This window comes from Littorina saxatilis, linkage group LG9 (assembly GCF_037325665.1).
Source record: "Littorina saxatilis isolate snail1 linkage group LG9, US_GU_Lsax_2.0, whole genome shotgun sequence".
Classification (NCBI taxonomy): domain Eukaryota; kingdom Metazoa; phylum Mollusca; class Gastropoda; order Littorinimorpha; family Littorinidae; genus Littorina; species Littorina saxatilis.
Window position 1 is genome coordinate 2,101,665 of NC_090253.1, and position 19,800 is coordinate 2,121,464.

Here is a 19,800-nt window from a genome sequence, read left to right on the forward strand (position 1 = left end):
TTTCAGCACTTCCTTCGCGTGACGTCTAACCCTCTTACGTCATAATGTGATGTCAATGTAATGTGACGTCTTCAAATGTTAGAGTTTCTACCACAGACATACACACGCACGCACGCACATACGCACGCACGCACGCGCCGCACGCACGCACAGACAGACAAAGTTACGATCGCATAGGCTACACTTACGTGAGCCAAAAAGTCTTTTTACGGTAACATAGGCAAAAACAATAGGGTCGGTAGGTCGTGGTTTTTAGTTTTCTCCTCAAAAAACATATTCCCAGCGAAGCTGGAGGTATCCCACGAACGCATTTTCATACCAATAATACACGATAAAGAAGGATTCTTTGTGCCCGGCTACGGGCTACAGTTGAAGATGGAAGTTCACCAAAAATTGGGACCACACCAACAAAAATACGGTGGGTGTAATAGGCGCCCCCATTTTTTGAGCAAACGCCACCCAAGGCCGCTTTGGACGGGTAGAAATTCTGTAGTTTCCAAGACTTGGTGTGTGTGGTTGTTCAAGACTATGGATAAAGCTCGCGTAAGAAGATTACGTCACGGTCAAAAGTCTTTGACGTCAATTAATGCATCATGACGTCATGCCTCCTTGTAGTCTTTTTCTCTCGCGCGGTATGTGTGTGTGTGTGTGTGTGTGTGTGTGTGTGTGTGTGTGTGTGTGTGTGTTCATTTTGTGCACATGTGTTAGTGTTAGTGTGTGTATGTGTGTGTGTGCGCGTGCATGAGTCTGTACTCGTGTGTGTGTATGTGTGTGTGTGTGTCACTGTGTGTGTGTGTGTGTGTGTGTGTGTGTGTGTGTGTGTGTGTGTGTGTGTGTGTGTGTGTGTGTGTGTGTGAAAGAAAGACTGAGAGAGAGGGAGAAAGAGTCTGTGTGTGTGTGTGTGAATGTGTGTGTGCATGAGTTTGTGCGTATGTTTGTGTGTGTATGAGTGTGTATATGTGTTTGTTTGAAAAGGTGTGTGTGTCCGTCTGTCTATGTGCGTATATGTTTATAATTATCAGGGCGGTGCTGCTTTGAGATATAACGTGCGCCACACACAAGGCAGAAGTCGCAGCACAGGCTTCATGTCTCACCCAGTCACATTATTCTGACACCGGACCAACCAGTCCTAGCATGCACTAACCCCATAATGCCAGACGCCAGGCGGAGCAGCCACAAGATTGCCAATTTCAAAGTCTTAGGTATGACCCGGCCTGGGTTCTAACCCGGCGGACGCCTTACCACTAGGCCAACCGTGTATGTGCGTATGACTCTGAGTGTGTGTTTTGTGTGTATGAGATTTGTGTGAGTCAATGTGTGAGTGTGTGTGTGTGTGTCTGTCTGTGTGTGTCTGTGGGTGGGTGCGTGCGTACATGCGTGCGTATGTGTGTGTGTGTGTGTGTGTGTGTGTGTGTGTGTGGGTCTGTTTGTATAAGAGAGAAAGAGAGAGAGAGAAAGAGAGAGAGAGAGAGAGTGGGTGGGTGGGTGTGTGTGTGTTTGTGCGTGTGCGTAAGTGTATGTGTGTTTGTTTGTAAAGGTGTGTATGTCCGTCTGTCTATATGTGCGTATGGGGGTGTGTTTTGTGTGTATGAAGTGTGTGTGAGAGAGTGAGTGAGTGCGTGTGAGTGAGTGTGTATGTGTGTACGTGTGTAACTTGGGGTGTGTGTGTGTGTGTGTGTGTGTGTGTGTGTGTGTGTGTGTGTGTGTGTGTGTGTGTGTTCGTGTGTGGGTGTGTTTGAGAGAGAGAGAGAGAGAGAGAGAGAGAGAGAGAGAGAGAGAGAGAGAGAGAGAGAGAGAGAGAGAGAGAGAGAGAGAGAGAGAGAGAGAGAGAGAGAGAGAGGAGAGGTTTGTCTTTCGCTGGGGTATGCAGTGCCTTGGCGTTGCACATCTACTTAATTTTAAGTTATTTTGCCAAAAAACAAACTTTTTTCTTCTTTTTTTTTCTCCAAATGCCCAAAAAAAGTTTAGGGTCGCGCGAAAAAATAGGGTCGGTCGGGATACCGTAAACAGACTATTTTTGTTTTTTTTGCCTTACTATTGCTGATTTCGTTAGTGAGTCTTTTGATAACATGCCAAGCTTTCTACTTTGACCCAGCCCTCACTGAATCACGTGACACAGCCCTCACTGAATCACGTGACACAGCCCTCACTGAATCACGTTGACACAACCCTCACTGAATCACGTTGACACAGCCCTCACTGAATCACGTGACACAGCCCTCACTGAATCACGTTGACACAGCCCTCACTGAATCACGTGACACAGCCCTCACTGAATCACGTTGACACAGCCCTCACTGAATCACGTGACACAGCCCTCACTGAATCACGTTGACACAACCCTCACTGAATCACGTTGACACAGCCCTCACTGAATCACGTGACACAGCCCTCACTGAATCACGTGACACAACCCTCACTGAATCACGTTGACACAACCCTCACTGAATCACGTGACACAGCCCTCACTGAATCACGTGACACAGCCCTCACTGAATCACGTGACACAGCCCTCATTGAATCACGTGACACAGCCCTCACTGAATCACATGACACAGCCCTCACTGAATCACGTGACACAACCCCTCACTGAATCACGTGACACAGCCCTCACTGAATCACGTTGACACAGCCCTCACTGAATCACGTGACACAGCCCTCACTGAATCACGTGACACAGCCCTCACTGAATCACGTGACACAGCCCTCACTGAATCACGTTGACACAACCCTCACTGAATCACATGACACAGCCCTCACTGAATCACGTGACACAACCCTCACTGAATCACGTGACACAGCCCTCACTGAATCACGTGACACAGCCCTCACTGAATCACGTGACACAGCCCTCACTGAATCACGTGACACAGCCCTCACTGAATCACGTTGCAACTTCCACATTGACAGTTAGGCCTAAAAAAAAAATAGGTGTGGTTACGGTAACCCGACCTACCCTATTTTTAGGGGCCGATCCTATAACTTTTTATTACATTTGTCAACAACAAAAAAAACCAAAAAAACAAAAACGAGTGCAAAAAACGCAATGAAAGCGAAAGCGCCCGAGTCGCACACTTATTTCCCTGTCAAGTAGGTTTAATTTGAACACATTAGAAAAAAAAGTTAAAAAAAAAAAAAGTGATTGCCTACCTACCTACCCTATTTTTTTTTGGCTATGTTACCGTAACCACACCTATTTTTTTTTTTTTTTTTTGCCTTAGTGAAAGGGATTGTACCTTTACCAGAGGGCTCTCTCTGCTGTGAAATATGCGTGTGTGTGTGTGGGGGGGGGGGGGGGGTGCGGGACGCACTCATGATCCTAAAATAATAGCGGGCCGTGGGACGCACTAAATTTCCTTTATCGTGCGTCCCGCAGGCACTGTTCTCCGACTGTAAAAGTCGAAAGTGTGTGTGTGTGTGTGTGTGTGTGTGTGCGGTCGTGCGTGTGCGGTCGTGCGTGCGTGCGTGCGCGTGTTTGTGTGTGTGCTCAGAATGTATTCTGTGATTAACCCAGTCAAAACAAAATCATTTATTGTCCTTGTAGCTTCAAGTCAATACAACATAATAAGTGGCATGTCTTCTACAGTACACGAAGAAGCGTTGAGCACAATGACTGTGTGTCTCCACAAATAAGAAGAAACGCCATTTCTCGTGAAACATTCGCTGTTGGATTCACATTTGGAAAGGAAATACAATTTTTTATTTCATGTACAAATACAATGTCTTTCAAACAGTCTATGTTCGGTATATGCTAACAAAACCAAAATTAAATTAACTTCTTGTCAACATTTTTTTTTTTTTACAAATCAGATTGGATAGGCACATTCTGGCTTAATCAAGTTACACACACACACTCACACACACACACACACACACTCACACACACACATCCACACACAGACCCCCCCACACACACACACCGACACACACCCACATACAGTACACAGTCCGGATGATGTGGGTCGTGTACGACCCATACTTTCCAAAGAAGGAGTCAACGTAAAAAGTATGGGTCGTACACGACCCACGCCATCCGAATAGGGATACACGTTTTGCTGTCTCTTTAAAAAGTATGGGTCGTACACGACCCACGCCATCCGAATAAGGATAAACAACGTAACATTCCTGACGTAATTCCATGTGTCGTCCACGACCCACCTCATCCGGACTGTGTAGTTCAAATTACGTCATCGTTTATTTGTTTGTTTACAAAGATAATCTTTCAAAAGTTGGGCAATGGGAAGGTCGTGTGGTGATTGGAGATTACATGAAGTCTCAAATAAAACCTCCAAATAGTTTAAGAGATAAGACGATTTTGTGAGGCTCTGGGTCGTCCACGAACCACGAAGCACAGTGAAGGTTAAAACAGTAAACTGCCTACTGTAAATCCTACAAAAAGGAAAAATAAATAAGGAATAACGTTGTCTACCTCAATATCTCGATTGCATTGCTTTAAACAAATTAAAGTAGAAATATCTTTTTCAGAATAATTCACAAATGAAATTCAAGGGAGGCAATTTATATGATTAAAAAGAAGGAAACAGTAAATATTCAAAGAAGCATATATATAAATATCTTTAAATTAAGTCACGATCCAGGCTAAATCCTTTCTCTAAATAGTTTTAAAATGTGTTCTTTTTAAAAAAAAAAATCAAAAGTTATGGTAGCCCCCCAACAGTGAAAGTTTGTTTTGTGTTCTGAGAGCTTTACTGATGCATGTCTTGTGGTCTTCGTGGGCTCTGTCACAGTGTGCACGTGTCGAGGTCAGACACTCCGCGGGTCATTTCCTTCAAACTGTCAATCACCTGCTTCCGTAGAATAACACCAATTGGAAGATATTTTGAATTTGTCGGGGTTTCAGAAAGGATACTTATTGTTTTGGGCACGACAGTCGTCTGGCATCTCTCTGGCTTGGGGTCAAGAAACGTGCAGAAATAGTAGGGACGGAACAGTCAGCAGATCCAGGACGTGACGTATTGTTTGATCCGTTGATCAGTATAACTTTTGGCGAGCTGTACATAGCCAAAGTCCAGGCACTTCTGGTTCAGTCAGGCAAGCCATGCTGCGCTGCTCTTCCCGTTCCGAAGCGCGGGCAGAGCGACATACTGCAGCCAACTCCGGAAGAATGGCACGCTGATGTCAATATTAGGTAGTGTGCTTGAGGGGGCGCCGCACTCTTCTGAAGGTCCGCTCGAGACAATATCAAACACTTTCAATTCTGAGCTGCTCTTAGTTGGTCCGCCAGAGTCACCGTAACAAGCATAGGGTCCCTTAGAGCATATAATGGAGTCTTCGTAGATTGCATCCATGAGGAGTTTCTGAATTGCTTCGTCCAAACTTGGCGACATGAAGGGTTTCCCACATTCCGTGTAGTTGATTATCTGGATGTTTTTCATAAAAAGCCGGGTGGGAACTTGATTTTTCTCGATTTGTCCCCAGCCCATGACCAAGCAGCTACTGGGTGCAACCTCTGTCGCTGTCGGCAGACACGCTGGTTTGATCTTGGTGTTCCACTCCGGTGAATCCAACAGAGATTCGTTCAGCCGTAACACCGCTATGTCCCTGTGGCCCAATGTCTCTTCCCGTCTTCCACCTTTAACCAATTGCCTATAAGCAATGTGCATAAAGGCGTTCTCTATTGTTTTCACAGTCGTTAGATTGTCTTTTGATTTGCTTCCAATGAAAGCTGTTATCTCTTCTCCTTCCTTGTACTGCTTGAAGCCGTTCTTGAAGTTGAAGTTATAAAACGATACACAGTGCGCCGCCGTCAGCAAATGCCGATCGTCAATCAAGGTGGCTCCACAGGCAAAGAGCTTTCCCGAATGCAACATCGTTAGGTAAACCACCCAGGGATAGAGTCCATCCCTTGGTACCGGTATACCCTTGTAGATGCTTTGTCGTCCCGGGCTGGCTGTTTGAGACTGAGATGCCGGCGATGAATCGCAGAGGGAAACCATCGCTTCGTCGAAGAAGGATTTTTCAGGGAACTGAGTAATGTTGTAAATGGTGAAAGACGTTCCCACGATCAAAACGATGGCAGTCAGCACAATCAGTGTTACCATTTCCTTTGACAGCATGGCTCCACTCAGACAGCGAAAGCAACTGCTGTGTCTAAATTTGAGTCTGTCCTCTTCCTCTTCATGTTAGACGGTCGGGACATTTTTTTTTGCAGACGTAGGGTTTGATGTCATTATTTTGATGACGCATGTGTGATGAATGACGTAAAGTGTGTCACCGGTCTGATGACGTAGCAAATTAAGTAGCTCGGCTAGCGATTTCCTTCCCAAGAATTCACGACTTGCAGTTGGGTTTGGGAATTAGCGTATGGTGGCCGCCATTATTAGTCTCGGCTTTCCCTTTTCGAGATAGGCGTGACTTGACGAAGAACATCACGACAAAATTATGATAATCCTGTTGGGAGGTGTGGTTTTTAGAGAAATCTCTTCCACACGATAGATTCGCCAATTTGTCTCACTGGTTGTTTCCTTTATCCGAGGAAGCTTCTTTCTTATAACCGGTGTCTTCTTTGTTTCTCTTATCCGGAGAATGTTAAGTGGAAGAAAGAAGCTATTTTGCATGGAAAACAAAACTCATTTCTTGTAAGCGGTATTTCTTATAAGCAATGTCCTCATACTTATAGGTTGGTTCGACTGCATTAAGTTCGACTTATTCTCGAATTTGATCAAACTGACGATGAAATTACGTGTACTGATACAGTTAATTAAACATTTACCCCCAACTGTGAGTTGAACGTTAATTAGCAGGCGACAAGGCTTCACAAAAACATCCACTGCCCTGGGCTCTGTCACTGCGTGCACGTGTCGAGGTCAGACACGCCGCGGGTAATTTCCTTCAAACTGTCAATCACCTGCTTCCGTACAATACCATTAATTGGGTCATATACTGGTTCTTTCTCGCCATTCCTGCCTATAACTGAACGTGTCGGGGTTTCAGAAAGGATATTTATTGCTTTAGGCACGACAGTCGTCTGGCATCTCTCTGGCTTGGGGTCAAGAAACGTGCAGAAATAGTAGGGAGGGAACAGTCGGCAGATCCAGGACGTGACGTATTCTTTGATCCGTAGATCAGTAGAACTTTTGACCAGATATACATAGCCAAAGTCCAGGCACTTCTGCTTCAGACAGGCAAGCCATGCTGCGCTGCTCTTCCCATTCCGAAGCGCGGGCAGAGCGACATACTGCAGCCAACTCCGGAAGAATGGTACGCTGATGTAAGCATTTGGTATTGAGGTTGCACCGCAACCTCCAGGGGATGCGCTCGAGGCAATACCAAACACTTTCAATTCTGGGCTGGTGTTTGTTTTGCAAAGCAGTGGTCCGCCAGAGTCACCGGGACAAATATCGGCTCCCCTGGTGCATATTAAGGAGTCTTCGTAGTTTTGCTTAATGATACTTTTCTGGGCTGTTTCGTTGTACGCCGACAAATACATTTTCGCGCATTGCGTGTAGTTGATCATCTGGATGTCTTTCATAATCAGCGAGGTAGGAAGTTGATCTTTTGCGAATTGTCCCCAGCCCATGACCACGCAGCTTCTGGGAGTCACCTCTGTCGCTGTCGGCAGACACGCTGGTTTGATCTTGGTGTTCCATCCCGGTGAATCCAACAAAGATTCGGACAGCCGTAACACCGCTATGTCCCTGTGGCCACTATTTTCTTCCCATCTTGCACCTTTAACAAATCTCCTGAAAGCAATGTGCATAAAGGCGGACTCTATTGTTTTCACAGTCATTGGATGGTCTTTGGATATGCTTCCAAGGCGAGCTGTTATCTCTCCTCTTTCCTTGTACTGCAGGAAGCCGTCCTTGAAGTCTAAAGACGAGACACAGTGCGCCGCTGTCAGCAAATGCCGATCGTCAATCAAGGTGGCTCCACACGCAAGATACTTGTACGATCCCGACTGGCGTGTGGTCCTTATCCTTAGGTAAACCATCCAGGGATAGTCGGCAATGCTTGGTACCAGTTTGCCCTCGTATATGCTTTGTCGACCCGGGATCTCTGTTTGAGATTGAGAAGCCGTCGATGAATCGCAGAGGGAAACCATCGCTTCGTCGAAGAAGGATTTTTCAGGGAACAGAGTGATGTTGTAAATGGTGAAAGACGTTCCCACGATCAAAACGATGGCAGTCAGCACAATCAGAACTACCATTATCCGCGAGAACATGGCCCCGCTCAAACAGGAAAAGCAACTGCTGTGTCTAAATTCGAGTCGGTTATTCTCCTCCTAAAATGGACCGTCGGGAAAGAATTCAGACGTAGGGTTTGTATGTCATTATTTTGATGACGCATGTGTGATGAATGATGCAGTCTCTTGTTCCTATTCTGATGTAAAGTGTGTCATCGGTCTGATGACGTGGTAAATAAATATTTCGGCTAGCCAGAGCCTTACTGAGGAGCTCTAGACCTCTGTCGGTCACACTCGGATTGACCAAAACTATTTTTGGCTCACGTAAGTGTAGCCTATGCGATGCTAACTTTTGTCTGTCTGTGCGTGCGTGCGTGCGTGCGTGCGTGCGTGCGTGCGTGCGTGCGTGCGTATGTATACATGTATGTATGTCTGTGGTAGAAACTTTAACATTTGAAGACGTCACAACATTTGAAGACGTCACATTATGACGTAAGAGGGTTAGACGTCACGCGAAGGAATTACTGAAAGTCTCGGTCATTGTTATTATGAGCGGGCCGAGACTAGTTTTTTCTTCGAAATCGGCCATTCAGATCTAGATCTAGTGTCTCGCTTTCTTGCACAGTGTCACCTATGCCGCTATTATGTGTGTGTGTGTGTGTGTGTGTATGTGTGACGAAGTGATTGAGTTTGTGTTACTGTTTGTCGATTTCTTACGTGAGCCTTGAAGGCTTCGCCTCTTGTTTTTTTAATAATTCAACATGAGACTGCAGCCTGCAGGTGATAATGCTGCGTCGCCCAAAACAAATAACGGTTTTGGGTGTGACGAAAACAAGAACAGGGCCGGAGTGCTATGTAAATTATGAGCAATTCTTCCAAATCCATTTAAAAAATATGACACTACCAGACTTTTTCCGCATATTGAGCCAGAATTTTTTGTTATGGCAAATCGATGTTGCAGTTCCGGAGCAAATGATCAAATTTTCTTTGCGAATTTGCGTTCAAACGTGTTTTTCCCATAATATAACAATGCACAGCTCGAAAATATGGCCAAGAACAAATCCACGGTACTTAAAAGAAAGAAGAATAACAACATTCTTGTCCAATACGACTTGCAATTTACCGTGTGCGCTGTAAAATCTCCTTACCTTCAAAGCGGACGAAAAGCAGACATCTTTATTTTCTTCCAAAGGAGAAATTGTTTGTCATAAAATCTGGCAGGAGCCAAACATACTTCTGCACGCTTTCTTTTCTTGTCATATTCTGTTGCTTCGCAAAAATAAAATGTCATTGGTTTTCTCAACTTGTCAAATCGGTCAAAACGACCGCAGAACACAGAACTGGGAAATGACGCTGATTGAAATACGAAAGATCTTCGATGACGAAAGTATAAATGACGTCATGTGGTCACACCTATCTCGAGAACTAAGCGCCTCTGAGAACTAGCGTCCTTCCATTATAGTCTAACTCCTCTGTCGCAACTCATAACTGGAATTGATCAGATTGCTTAACATTTATGAAACTTGGCATAATGAATAATAAAGTAGTTGTTATTGATTTCTGATACAGAGCCATTGCAAACATTCGATATGTTTGAAGAAAATAATACTTTAAAACCAACACTTGAGCAGACGAACTCGGATCAACAGCATCAGCAGCAAATGGTTTGCAAAAATAAAAGAAAGGGAAAAAAATATTTATCTGCTTTGAAACATTTGCAGCAAATATACATATATCGTCAAAATATTTATTTGGCATGTTTACTGCTTCGTTTCTTTTATAATTACTCCAAAGCATGATCAATACCGCAGTTAAGCAAATTTCAAAATGGCCGCCTTCGCACGAAGCAAAGCAACTTGAAATCGCCCAAATGAGTTTGCAAGGTAAGTTCCAGGCTTAGTTTGAAAGTGTTTATCGTTGTTTAAGTAGGTGACATGTCGTTTCACTCCGAGTGTGCCAGCACCGGCCCTCTACCCGCAGGGCAAGTTCGAGTTTGCTAGCTAAAATTGCTGCTAGTGCTGCCTTGTCTAGATCTGGAACTTTTTCAATTGGATTTTTTCTCTCTATTATACTGGAATAAGTGGGTGCTTTTCTAGATCTAAGCATCGACCGAATTAGATAATGATGTTCCTTGCATTGCATTCTCCTAAATCTGTTATATAATTCTAACCAGTTTGTTTAAGAATATAATTGTTCGTTTTTTGTTGATAAGCTTACAAGATTTTTTCTTTTTTAAGTAAGTGGTTTCACACGTACAACATGAGACCCACATGCACTAGACAATGGAAGTTGAGGTCCTCGTTCAATACCACAAATGCCAGTATTATACTTCAGACTCCTTTTGGAGGAATGTGTGGGGTTTGGGTGTTGAACTTGAAGTGGCAGATTGTTTGCACAGGTATGAATGTTCGTACGTTCGTACGTGCACGCATGTATGCAGGCATTTGTTTGTCAAGCAGGAACATGCAACATTTTGTTGACCGTATGTGAGTGCGTGTGTAATAAAACCAACGACAAACAATACAAAAAGCTCCAGCTCTGCTTCTTCACCAGTCACAGACGCATTGCGTTGTTCAGCTTTCCAGAAATATATTAACTCAGTCAGAACCGGCTTCATGAATATTTTATTTCAGGTAAAAGTCAATCGAATCTACACAAAAAAAGGTTATTGCGTTGTTCTGTCTTTGAGAGAGAGAGAGAGAGAGAGAGAGAGAGAGAGAGAGAGAGAGAGAGAGAGAGAGAGAGAGAGAGAAAGAAAGAGAGAGAAATGGAGAGAGAGAGAAATGGAGAGAGAGAGATGGAGGGAGGGAGAGAGAGAGAGAGAGAGAGAGAGAGAGAGAGAGAGAGAGAGAGAGAGAGAGAGAGAGAGAGGCATGTACATCATTTGTCCTTATCACACACACAGTGTTCCAAATTTCTTCTTCTGCTTCCATTAATCGGTCTTTTTCTTTTCGGTTTTTTTTCTTACTTTCTCTTTGAAGTCTTTCTGTCTCTTTGTTTGTTTTTTTTCTCTGTGTGTGTGTCTCTCTGTGTTTTTCTCTCTCTCTCTCTCCCTCTCTCTGTCTCGCTATCTCTTTCTTGCTCTCTCTCTCTCTCTCACTCTTGTTTTTCTCTCTTCATTTATCTCAGCCTTTCTCTCTCTCTCTCTCTCTCTCTCTCTCCATTTCTCTCTCTCTCCATTTCTCTCTCTCTCCATTTCTCTCTCTTTCTTTCTCTCTCTCTCTCTCTCTTGTTTTCTCTCTTCATTTATCTCAATCTTTCTCTCTCTCTCTCTCTCTCTCTCTCTCTCTCTCTCTCTCTCTCTCTCTCTCTCTCTCTCTCTCTCTCTCTCTCTCTCTCTCTCTCTTGTTTTCTCTCTTCATTTATCTGTCTTTCTAGCTCTCATTTTCTCTCTCTTTTGCTCTCTCTCTTTTGCTCTCTCTCTATTGATCTCCCACTCTCTCTATTGATCTCCCTCTCTCTCCTCTTTCTCTCTCTCTCTCTCTCTGTCTCTCTCTCTCTCTATGTCTCTCTCTCTCTTCACTCTCAGTTTCAATCTTCAGTCACACCTCGCAGAGAAATGAGGGACACACTAATAATGATCATTATTGTGTACCATATCTCCGTTAGAACTCAAACTTAGCTCATGGTCCATTACAGTAACACACACACACACACACACACACACACACACACTCATCAAGCACTAACAATAGCACTTTTAATTCTCCTTCTTCCATTTAGCGATTTCATTTTTAGACCAACATGTTAGGTTACAAAGAAATTTAAGGGTAACCTGACAGACCTTATTTTTTACCGCCGACGCTAAACTTTTTTTCCGAAAAAAAAAATATATATATATAAATAAATTAAGAAATTAATCTGCGTGGTAAATTTGGTGATCACAATCTGTTTTTTGTCTTGCGAGGAAATAAAATAACATTCTTTTCGTTTAAAAAGAAATGGACGAAATCGGACAAAAATTTACCAAACAACACAAAAAAATAAAAGAAAAATCTGACTGACCGACCGACCCTTTTTTTCGGCCATGTTACCCTTACCACAACTCTTTTTTTTCAAGACTGAAAAGTGACTGTTATCTCTTCTCCCGGCTCTACATTGCTTGCCAGACTCGCAGCGGTGGGCTTGATGATTTCTTCAAGTACGAGAATCACCCCTTTCCTCCATCACTGGCCTGTAATGGAAAAATGAGATCAACAACAAAAGCAAGCCTTCTGGAGTGCCTCGAGCCACTTTTGCAGACTACTGATATGGTACCTGACATTCCAGTCATGATCCTGGATGGAGCAGTGGTAGTAAACATGCTCACACCTGGAACAGCAAGAACCTTTGGATCATATTCAGAGGATGTCTTCCTTCCATTTATCGCACGTTCACTTCAAGCTGTTTCTCGTCTTGATGTTGTATGGGATATCTACAAACCAGATAGCTTGAAAAGCAGCACAAGAGAAAGTAGGGGATTTGGAAAAAGGAAAAGAGTTACTCCTGTCACAGCGATCCCGCAAAACTGGAGCAGTTTCCTTCGTGTTGATGCCAACAAAACAGAGCTGTTCAACTATCTTGCTCAATGCGTCATGACAGTGGAGACAGAAAAAAGTATCATCACCACTCAAGGTCCCATCGCTCTCTCCAACCAACCGATGGATTTGACTGGCATATCGCCATGCAGTCATGAAGAAGCGGACACGCGGATGATGGTACACCTTGCCCATGCAGCACAGGTTAGCAATCGTGTGTTGCTTCGTACTGTGGACACAGATGTGGTCGTCCTTGCTGTAGCAGCTGTGACAGAACATCCTGGACTGGAAGTGTGGATTGCCATGGGAGTTGGCAAACATTTCCGGTACATCGCTGCTCATGACATCGCAAAGGCAGTTGGGATAGACAAAGCACGTTGTCTGCCTTTCTTTCACAGCATTACCGGCTGCGACACCGTTTCCTCGTTCAACAATGTTGGGAAGAAGAAGGCATGGGATACATGGCACAACTTCAAAGATATAACAGAAACTTTCTGCCGTCTCTGCACATACCCATTCAGCCTCACTGCAGTCGACATGGTGGCTCTTGAACGATTTGTTGTGCTCCTGTATGACAAAACAAGCAATTGTGTGGATGTGAACAATGCCAGAAAGCATCTCTTCACCAAGACTGGGCGTCAGATTGACCACATCCCACCATCCAAGGAGGCTTTAATACAACATTGCAAACGTGCAGTCTTAAGGAGCACATATCTGGAGCCAAGCATCCAATCCAACCCCACCCCTTCCTGATCCATCTGACTGGGGGTGGCAGTTTGTGAAAGGAAACTGGCATCCATTGTGGACAACCCTTCCACAGGCTTCAGAAACCTGCCAGGAACTCTTGAAATGTGGTTGCAAGACGGGCTGCAGCAGCAAACGTTGCAAATGCTTCAAGACTGGACTAAAGTGCACCGCTCTCTGCATATGCAATGGTTGCTCCTCGACTTGTCAGAATCAAGGTAGGAAACCTTGCTATTTGTTGAAACCGTTGCTGCTGATGTTTGTTTTTAGTTTTGTTGTTGTTATTTCATTTGACTCTCCACCCCCCCCCCTCCCCCCTCTCTCTCTCTCTTATGCGGTCTGCTGCACCGCCTCCCTTCCAAAAAAGCACCTTCCGCGGTGTTCGTCATTGTTGCCATTTCCAACATTGCAAATGAATTGTTGCCATGGCAACCATGACATCCAGTCATAACACACCCCATGCCTCAAACTGTCTACACATCAAATTTGGATCGATTTGGAGCAAAATAATGCCTTCGGTGTTGCCAAAGGCACTCTTTGCCAGTGTTGCCATGGCAACTGGGGTAAATGTAATCCGGCCCCATGTCTCAAACTACCTCAACCAAAAATGTGGTGCAATTTGGAGCATAAATGTGGATTTTAATTCTGTACATAGAGGCAGACACCTGAGGGAACCATAGCCAATATGTGACGTTATGGCTGGTGGGGGGGGGGGGGGGGGGGGGTAGGGTTAAATAATAATATTTCACAATGGCTCTGTATCAGGATTTGTTCAGAACACAAAACTCTCTTACTGTGCCAAATTTGGTATTTGTTAAAAGAAATGATCAATTTTGCGACAGAGGAGTTAGACTATTATGAGAAGAACAAGAATCTTTTTCTGGGAATCGCTCTATACACACAAACACACACGCACACACACACACACACACACACACACACACACACACACACACACAAACACACACACACACACACACACACACACACACACACACACACACACACACACCAAGGGCGGATCAATTCACTTTGGAGGGGGGGGGGTTACAAAATGACTGCGAAGATACAAGTTGACGGCGCCGAAGGCGCCTAAGCCTCTAGGGGGGTCCGGGGGCATGCCCCCCCCGGACATTTTTTTTAATCCAAAGAAGCAAAATAGAGCTATCTGGTGCATCCTGAGCCAATAAATTACCTATTTTTGGGGGTGGTGGGGGGTGGGGGTTACGTAACCCGTGTAACCCCCCCCCAGATCCGCCCTTGACACACACACACACACACACACACACACACACACACACACACACTCACATACGTACCACCACCCTCTTCTCCATTCCCAGTCCATGCTAAAACATGTTTGTCAAAACTGACACATTTTATTTTATATTTTCCAACCTTCTGCATGGAGCTTCCCTTACAAACTCATGCAGTTCCAACAGTTGGTAGTTCTGTAGGAACCATAACCGCGTCTGTATCAATAACTCAACTCCCTATCAATTCACGCTGAACTCTTTTCGTGTTGGTTCAACTCCCTATCAATTCACGCTGAACTCTTTTCGTGTTGGTTCAACTCCCTATCAATTCACGCTGAACTCTTTTCGTGTTGGTTCAACTCCCTATCAATTCACGCTGAACTCTTTTCGTGTTGGTTCAACTCCCTATCAATTCACGCTGAACTCTTTTCGTGTTGGTTCAACTCTCGCGCAGAGCTTCCCACAATTCAACACTGGAATTAAAATCTGAAAGAAATCACGGCAGTTTGTTTACCCGAGACCCGTGGCTCTCGCGCGGCTGTTTAGCTTTGAGATTTGTAACCCCCTGAAAAGTACCACTGTCGTGTTGCTGTGAGAACTTGTGTGGCTGCTTTTTATTAGTCAAGTCAGAGGTTTTGTGTGTGACAAGTACAGGGATCACTGTACGTGTAACATTCGTGTTTGTTTTTGAATTAGCAAGTCGGACAATCTTTTGAGTACATTTGTAATGGTTTGAACGAGGGGAGGAGGGTGCGTGCTAGCTTCTGATTTCAAGTCTTACTGAAAACTGCGTGGGTGAGAATTATCGATTTTGGGCGCATTGCCCCTACGTTGAAATTGTGATTTATCGATTTCATTGAACAGTCCGCCACATGTTGTTTGATTTACATGTGATAAAAGCTTTGGGGTTGGTTTAGTTTTTTTGTTGATGTTGATTCATTTTTTTTTCATTTCATTTTGATTTTCATTACTTTATTGTCCCATCGCTAGGAAATTTGGGTCGCTTCCTCCCAGTGGAAAGCTAGCAGTAACAGAGTCGCACTACTCAGGTGTATGGGTGTTTAGGTGTAATCAGGCACCTGCAGTTATGGCAGAATGACCGAGGACTTTTACGTGCCACAGTGGTGGAACATGGATACCGTCTCTGAGTCTGCACATAAAGTTGACAAGTGTCCGTCCCGGCCCGGTTTCGAACCTGCGACCCCATGATCACAAGTCCTGTGGTGGAAGGGGAGGGGGGGGGCGGGGCGGGGCGGAAGAGCCCATCAAGAATAAAGGTACCTACCTTCCCGTTTCTTGAAAATCATCGGAGGTATGTCTATTTGTTTATAATACAATAACAGCATCCTTCAAGTTGGACACATTCAGACATCCACACCCGGGTCATTCTGATAATCCTCGCTCCACGGCTATCGCCAGTTGTCTCTCTGACCGGACGCGACAGTCCTACGCGAATCTATCAAAATCAGAACACAGAGTGATCTCCCATATGTTGTTCACGAGCAGTGTTCGCGAGACGAAAATGATTGCAGATTGGCCGACTTCGACAGTCATCTCCGTTCTGTTCTTCACAGTTATGATAAAGACATCGTTCTAAGGTCAAAATAAGTCGAAATTTTGGGACTGCTGCCGGAAGGAGACCGTAATATATGGTTGCATCACTGTCAACAAAATCGTCTGCTCCAGCGAGCGCGAAACCAAACGGTTGATTATCACGTGACACTTATGCTATATTTAGAGTTGTTTGCACACAGTAAATACATCCGCGAAAAATAGCTCGCTTGAAACTGTCTAAAATAAAAATTCCTCTGTAAATTAAACATTACAAAACGCCATAAAAAATCATTATCGACGATCGCGAATCTGCTTACATCCATAACACATTACAAAAAGCTCTAAATATGTTAAAAAAAAATATATATATATATATATATATGTTCTGCGCGAAGTTAGAATCCGGTTCCATTCTAGAATGGACCGGGTCCAAGTTGGATATCTAACCCTGCGCAAGTACAGGGGTGCCATTCTAGAATGGTACCCTTGTTGCTGGTCCATTCATCGCGAGAGTGAATAAAGGGGGCCGTAATGTTTGTAGGTAAGACAGAGTTGTCTTCCCTTGAATTATCTCCACCTGCACCTTCCCTTTGATAAAATGGGGCTGACTTGTCTACCCCTGAAAAAAATCCTTTGGCGATCTTGCGATGTCATGTCATGTCAAGAAAGTTGACACTCCTGAGTACACAATAAACAAAGGCAGACCATAGCAAGGGGGACTACCAGGGCGGTAATGTTTGCAGGGCAGTTGTTTTTGTGATGAGAGCCGGTTGCGGTCGCTTGCAATGTCAGCGCTGTCTCCCTCTCGGAAATGTCCGGTTTTTTGACAATTTTTTTGACAGACAGACAGACAGACGGTCAGACCGACTAACCGACAGACAGACCAACAGAAGGACAGAGTGAGTTATAGAGCTGTTGTCACAGGTTTAAAAAAAAGTTGACATTAACAAAAACAGAAATCAACAACAACTTTTGTCTGGTTTTATAATATTATGGGAAAACATTGAAAGCAATTCATAGTAGTAGTACTACCACAACAAATACTCTCAAAGGGGAATTCCATGCCTAAAAGTTTGACAGTTTTTATTTAATCTATCAGAATCCCTACCTTCCAAACTGTGATATGCCCACGTTTCAAACTCCTACAACCCTGCATTACTACTACACAAAAGAACAAAGTTCCAAGAATTATATCCTGGTGCACATTTATTTGTAGAGGAAGTACCAATCATTCAAGAGAGTTCACTTGATTTACAAATGGATTGGAGGTCTGTCATTTCCAAGCAACTGAATTGTAGCTTAAAATCAGTGAATACCCTTTATTTCTGACCAAGCCTCATTGCAATGACAGTCAATTAATTTTTCTCTCCAAAATCACAACATTATACCATGTCATACTTTCAAATAACCTCTAATTGCCCTTGAAAAAAATACAGGCTCCTGACGTTCTCAGTGCCCAGTGACGGCAGAGATTGACGAATTGCAATTCAACCGTGTAGCAAGATGGCACCACTTGAGCCAGAGGTCAACTAATGATTAGTAATGACATTCCAATTCACAGCATCTTGATTGACAAGCTTGATTTTCCGTAATAACTGTGGAAAGTCAGAATTTTCAAAAAATTTCCCTGAAAAGCATAAATACTCGAAGCTCAGCGTTCACAAATGAATCAAATGAAAGAATGAAATCGATGATTAGATGCCACAAGACCTTATGTCGAAATACAAACGCCAGTTATGGGATGATATGTCATTTTGAAGAAAAAAGAGACGATTTTCTACAGAAACTAGCCTCGCCTTTGCCGATTTTCGTGGGGCCCACCGCAGCCAATTGCTTTCGTTGTGGTCGGCGCTCATAACGAGGGGTTTGCTATGGCTGCGAGTCTTGTGGTCAAAGCAGCACCGTTCTTAAGAGGCGCATGCCTGATAGAACGTTAAAGCTAGTTAAAAAAAAAAATTAAAAAAATAAATAAAAAGCCTTTCCCTCGCTCAAACTATATAGTCATATTATATATCGATACAAAGCTAAAGACTTTATCTTCACAATTCAGAAGACCAACTTCATGTATATGAATAAGATTAAAAGTTACAAGCGAGATCGGCAAAACACTGTCAGTCCGGAAATTTCCGTTCGTAGCGATCAGTGCTGAGTGTCTCTCAAAATCGTAATCACTTTCAGAACATTACAATCCCAATTCACGATATCTTTGAGTAAAGTGTAAAAACCCCGAGAAAAAAAACCCAACCAAACACACAAAAAACAAAAACAAACAGAAAATCCACATTTGTGGCTTTGGCTGTGTGATAGTCTAACTGAAATGACTATTCCAACTTGGACCCAAATTCCAACCTTGCGCACGGCCGATTCTAGAATGGACCAGCAACAAGGGTACCATTCTAGAATGGCACCCCTGTACTTGCGCAGGGTTAGAATTCCAACTTGGACCCGGTCCATTCTAGAATGAAACCGGATTCTAACTTCGCGCAGAACATATATAAGTGATGTATTTTGTGAGTACATATGCCGTCTCACCTTTTTTCCTGATGGATCAATATAGCTATTCTGATGAACACGTGGGGGAATTCGGGGGCTGTGATTGGATGGTCTCTTCCGATCATCAAAGCATAATGCTGCAGAAGTCGGCCATTTTTCTCAATATCCAAAAGCATATTGTCAATAACAAAGACGCATGGTTCCGGTTTCTTCCACGTGTATAAAGTACACGCATACCTCGCCAGATTTGTTTCTGTGACTAGTCGACAGACGATGCCATTTGCTTTGTGTGTGTTTTTGTTGTTGCTTACTGTACGTGTAAAATCCAGTTCTTACATTACGTGTAAAATCCAGTTCTTTAACAGGCAACAAAACTTGCAAATTTCCAGAAGCTGCTATCTGAAGCGACCTATATCTCTGATTCTAGCAGACGATCTCTCCAATGTTTAACACAAAATCAGCAAACTCTCCTGTCACATAGAACGTCCATTGTATAGTGCAATGTTGAAATGAAGTTACGGTCTGAAACATTTAGTCGTTTCTTCTGAGACAATTCTTGTTCTCTTATCATCTACAGATTTACCGCAGTCTTCACCACGCGAATTTCCAACAAAAGTCAGACTTTCGAACATACAATATACGTAGGCAAGCATGATACGTCATGACGTCATATGATTCATAGCATATTGACGTAATGCTAAACATCCGGTTATCTCGAGTTTTCTCCGTAATAGATGTCCGTGGGTATTTTAATGTTCGGTTATTTCCGTGGCTTCATGCGGAAAGGGAACCGTCGTCTGCAATCAACGACATGGACCATTCTGGTACTTGTTGCTGACAAAAACATGATTTTAACACAGAATTTAATGTCAGAATAGCTATATAAACGCTATTGTGTTTTCATCGTAGCAATAGGGTCCGATATTTAGACTCGAACAAGTATAATGCGACTCGTCTTCGACTCGTCGGCATTATACTTGTCTCGTCTAAATATCGGGCCCTATTGCTACGCTGAAAACACAATAGCTGTTAATATTGACACGGGCCCGTGTTGTGAAGTATCTTTGCTGTGATTGGTCAATATTGACCTGGG

General features: G+C 43.7%; 3 protein-coding genes across 3 annotated transcripts in view; 1 reads left to right on the top strand and 2 right to left on the bottom strand.

Annotated features, from left to right (window-relative positions):
• Positions 1–19,800, top strand: part of LOC138975063 (ELKS/Rab6-interacting/CAST family member 1-like) — a 271,931-nt gene that overhangs the window by 6,059 nt on the left and 246,072 nt on the right. The window lies entirely within an intron of this gene.
• LOC138975062 (chymotrypsin-like elastase family member 2A) lies at positions 4,409–6,788 on the bottom strand. The gene has a single exon (XM_070347708.1). The coding sequence runs from the start codon at positions 6,075–6,077 to the stop codon at positions 5,049–5,051; it is 1,029 nt and encodes a 342-aa protein (XP_070203809.1). The 5' UTR covers positions 6,078–6,788; the 3' UTR covers positions 4,409–5,048.
• On the bottom strand, positions 6,806–8,265 carry LOC138975061 (serine protease 30-like). The gene has a single exon (XM_070347707.1). It carries the CDS (start codon positions 8,180–8,182, stop codon positions 6,806–6,808), a length of 1,377 nt encoding a protein of 458 aa, XP_070203808.1. The 5' UTR covers positions 8,183–8,265.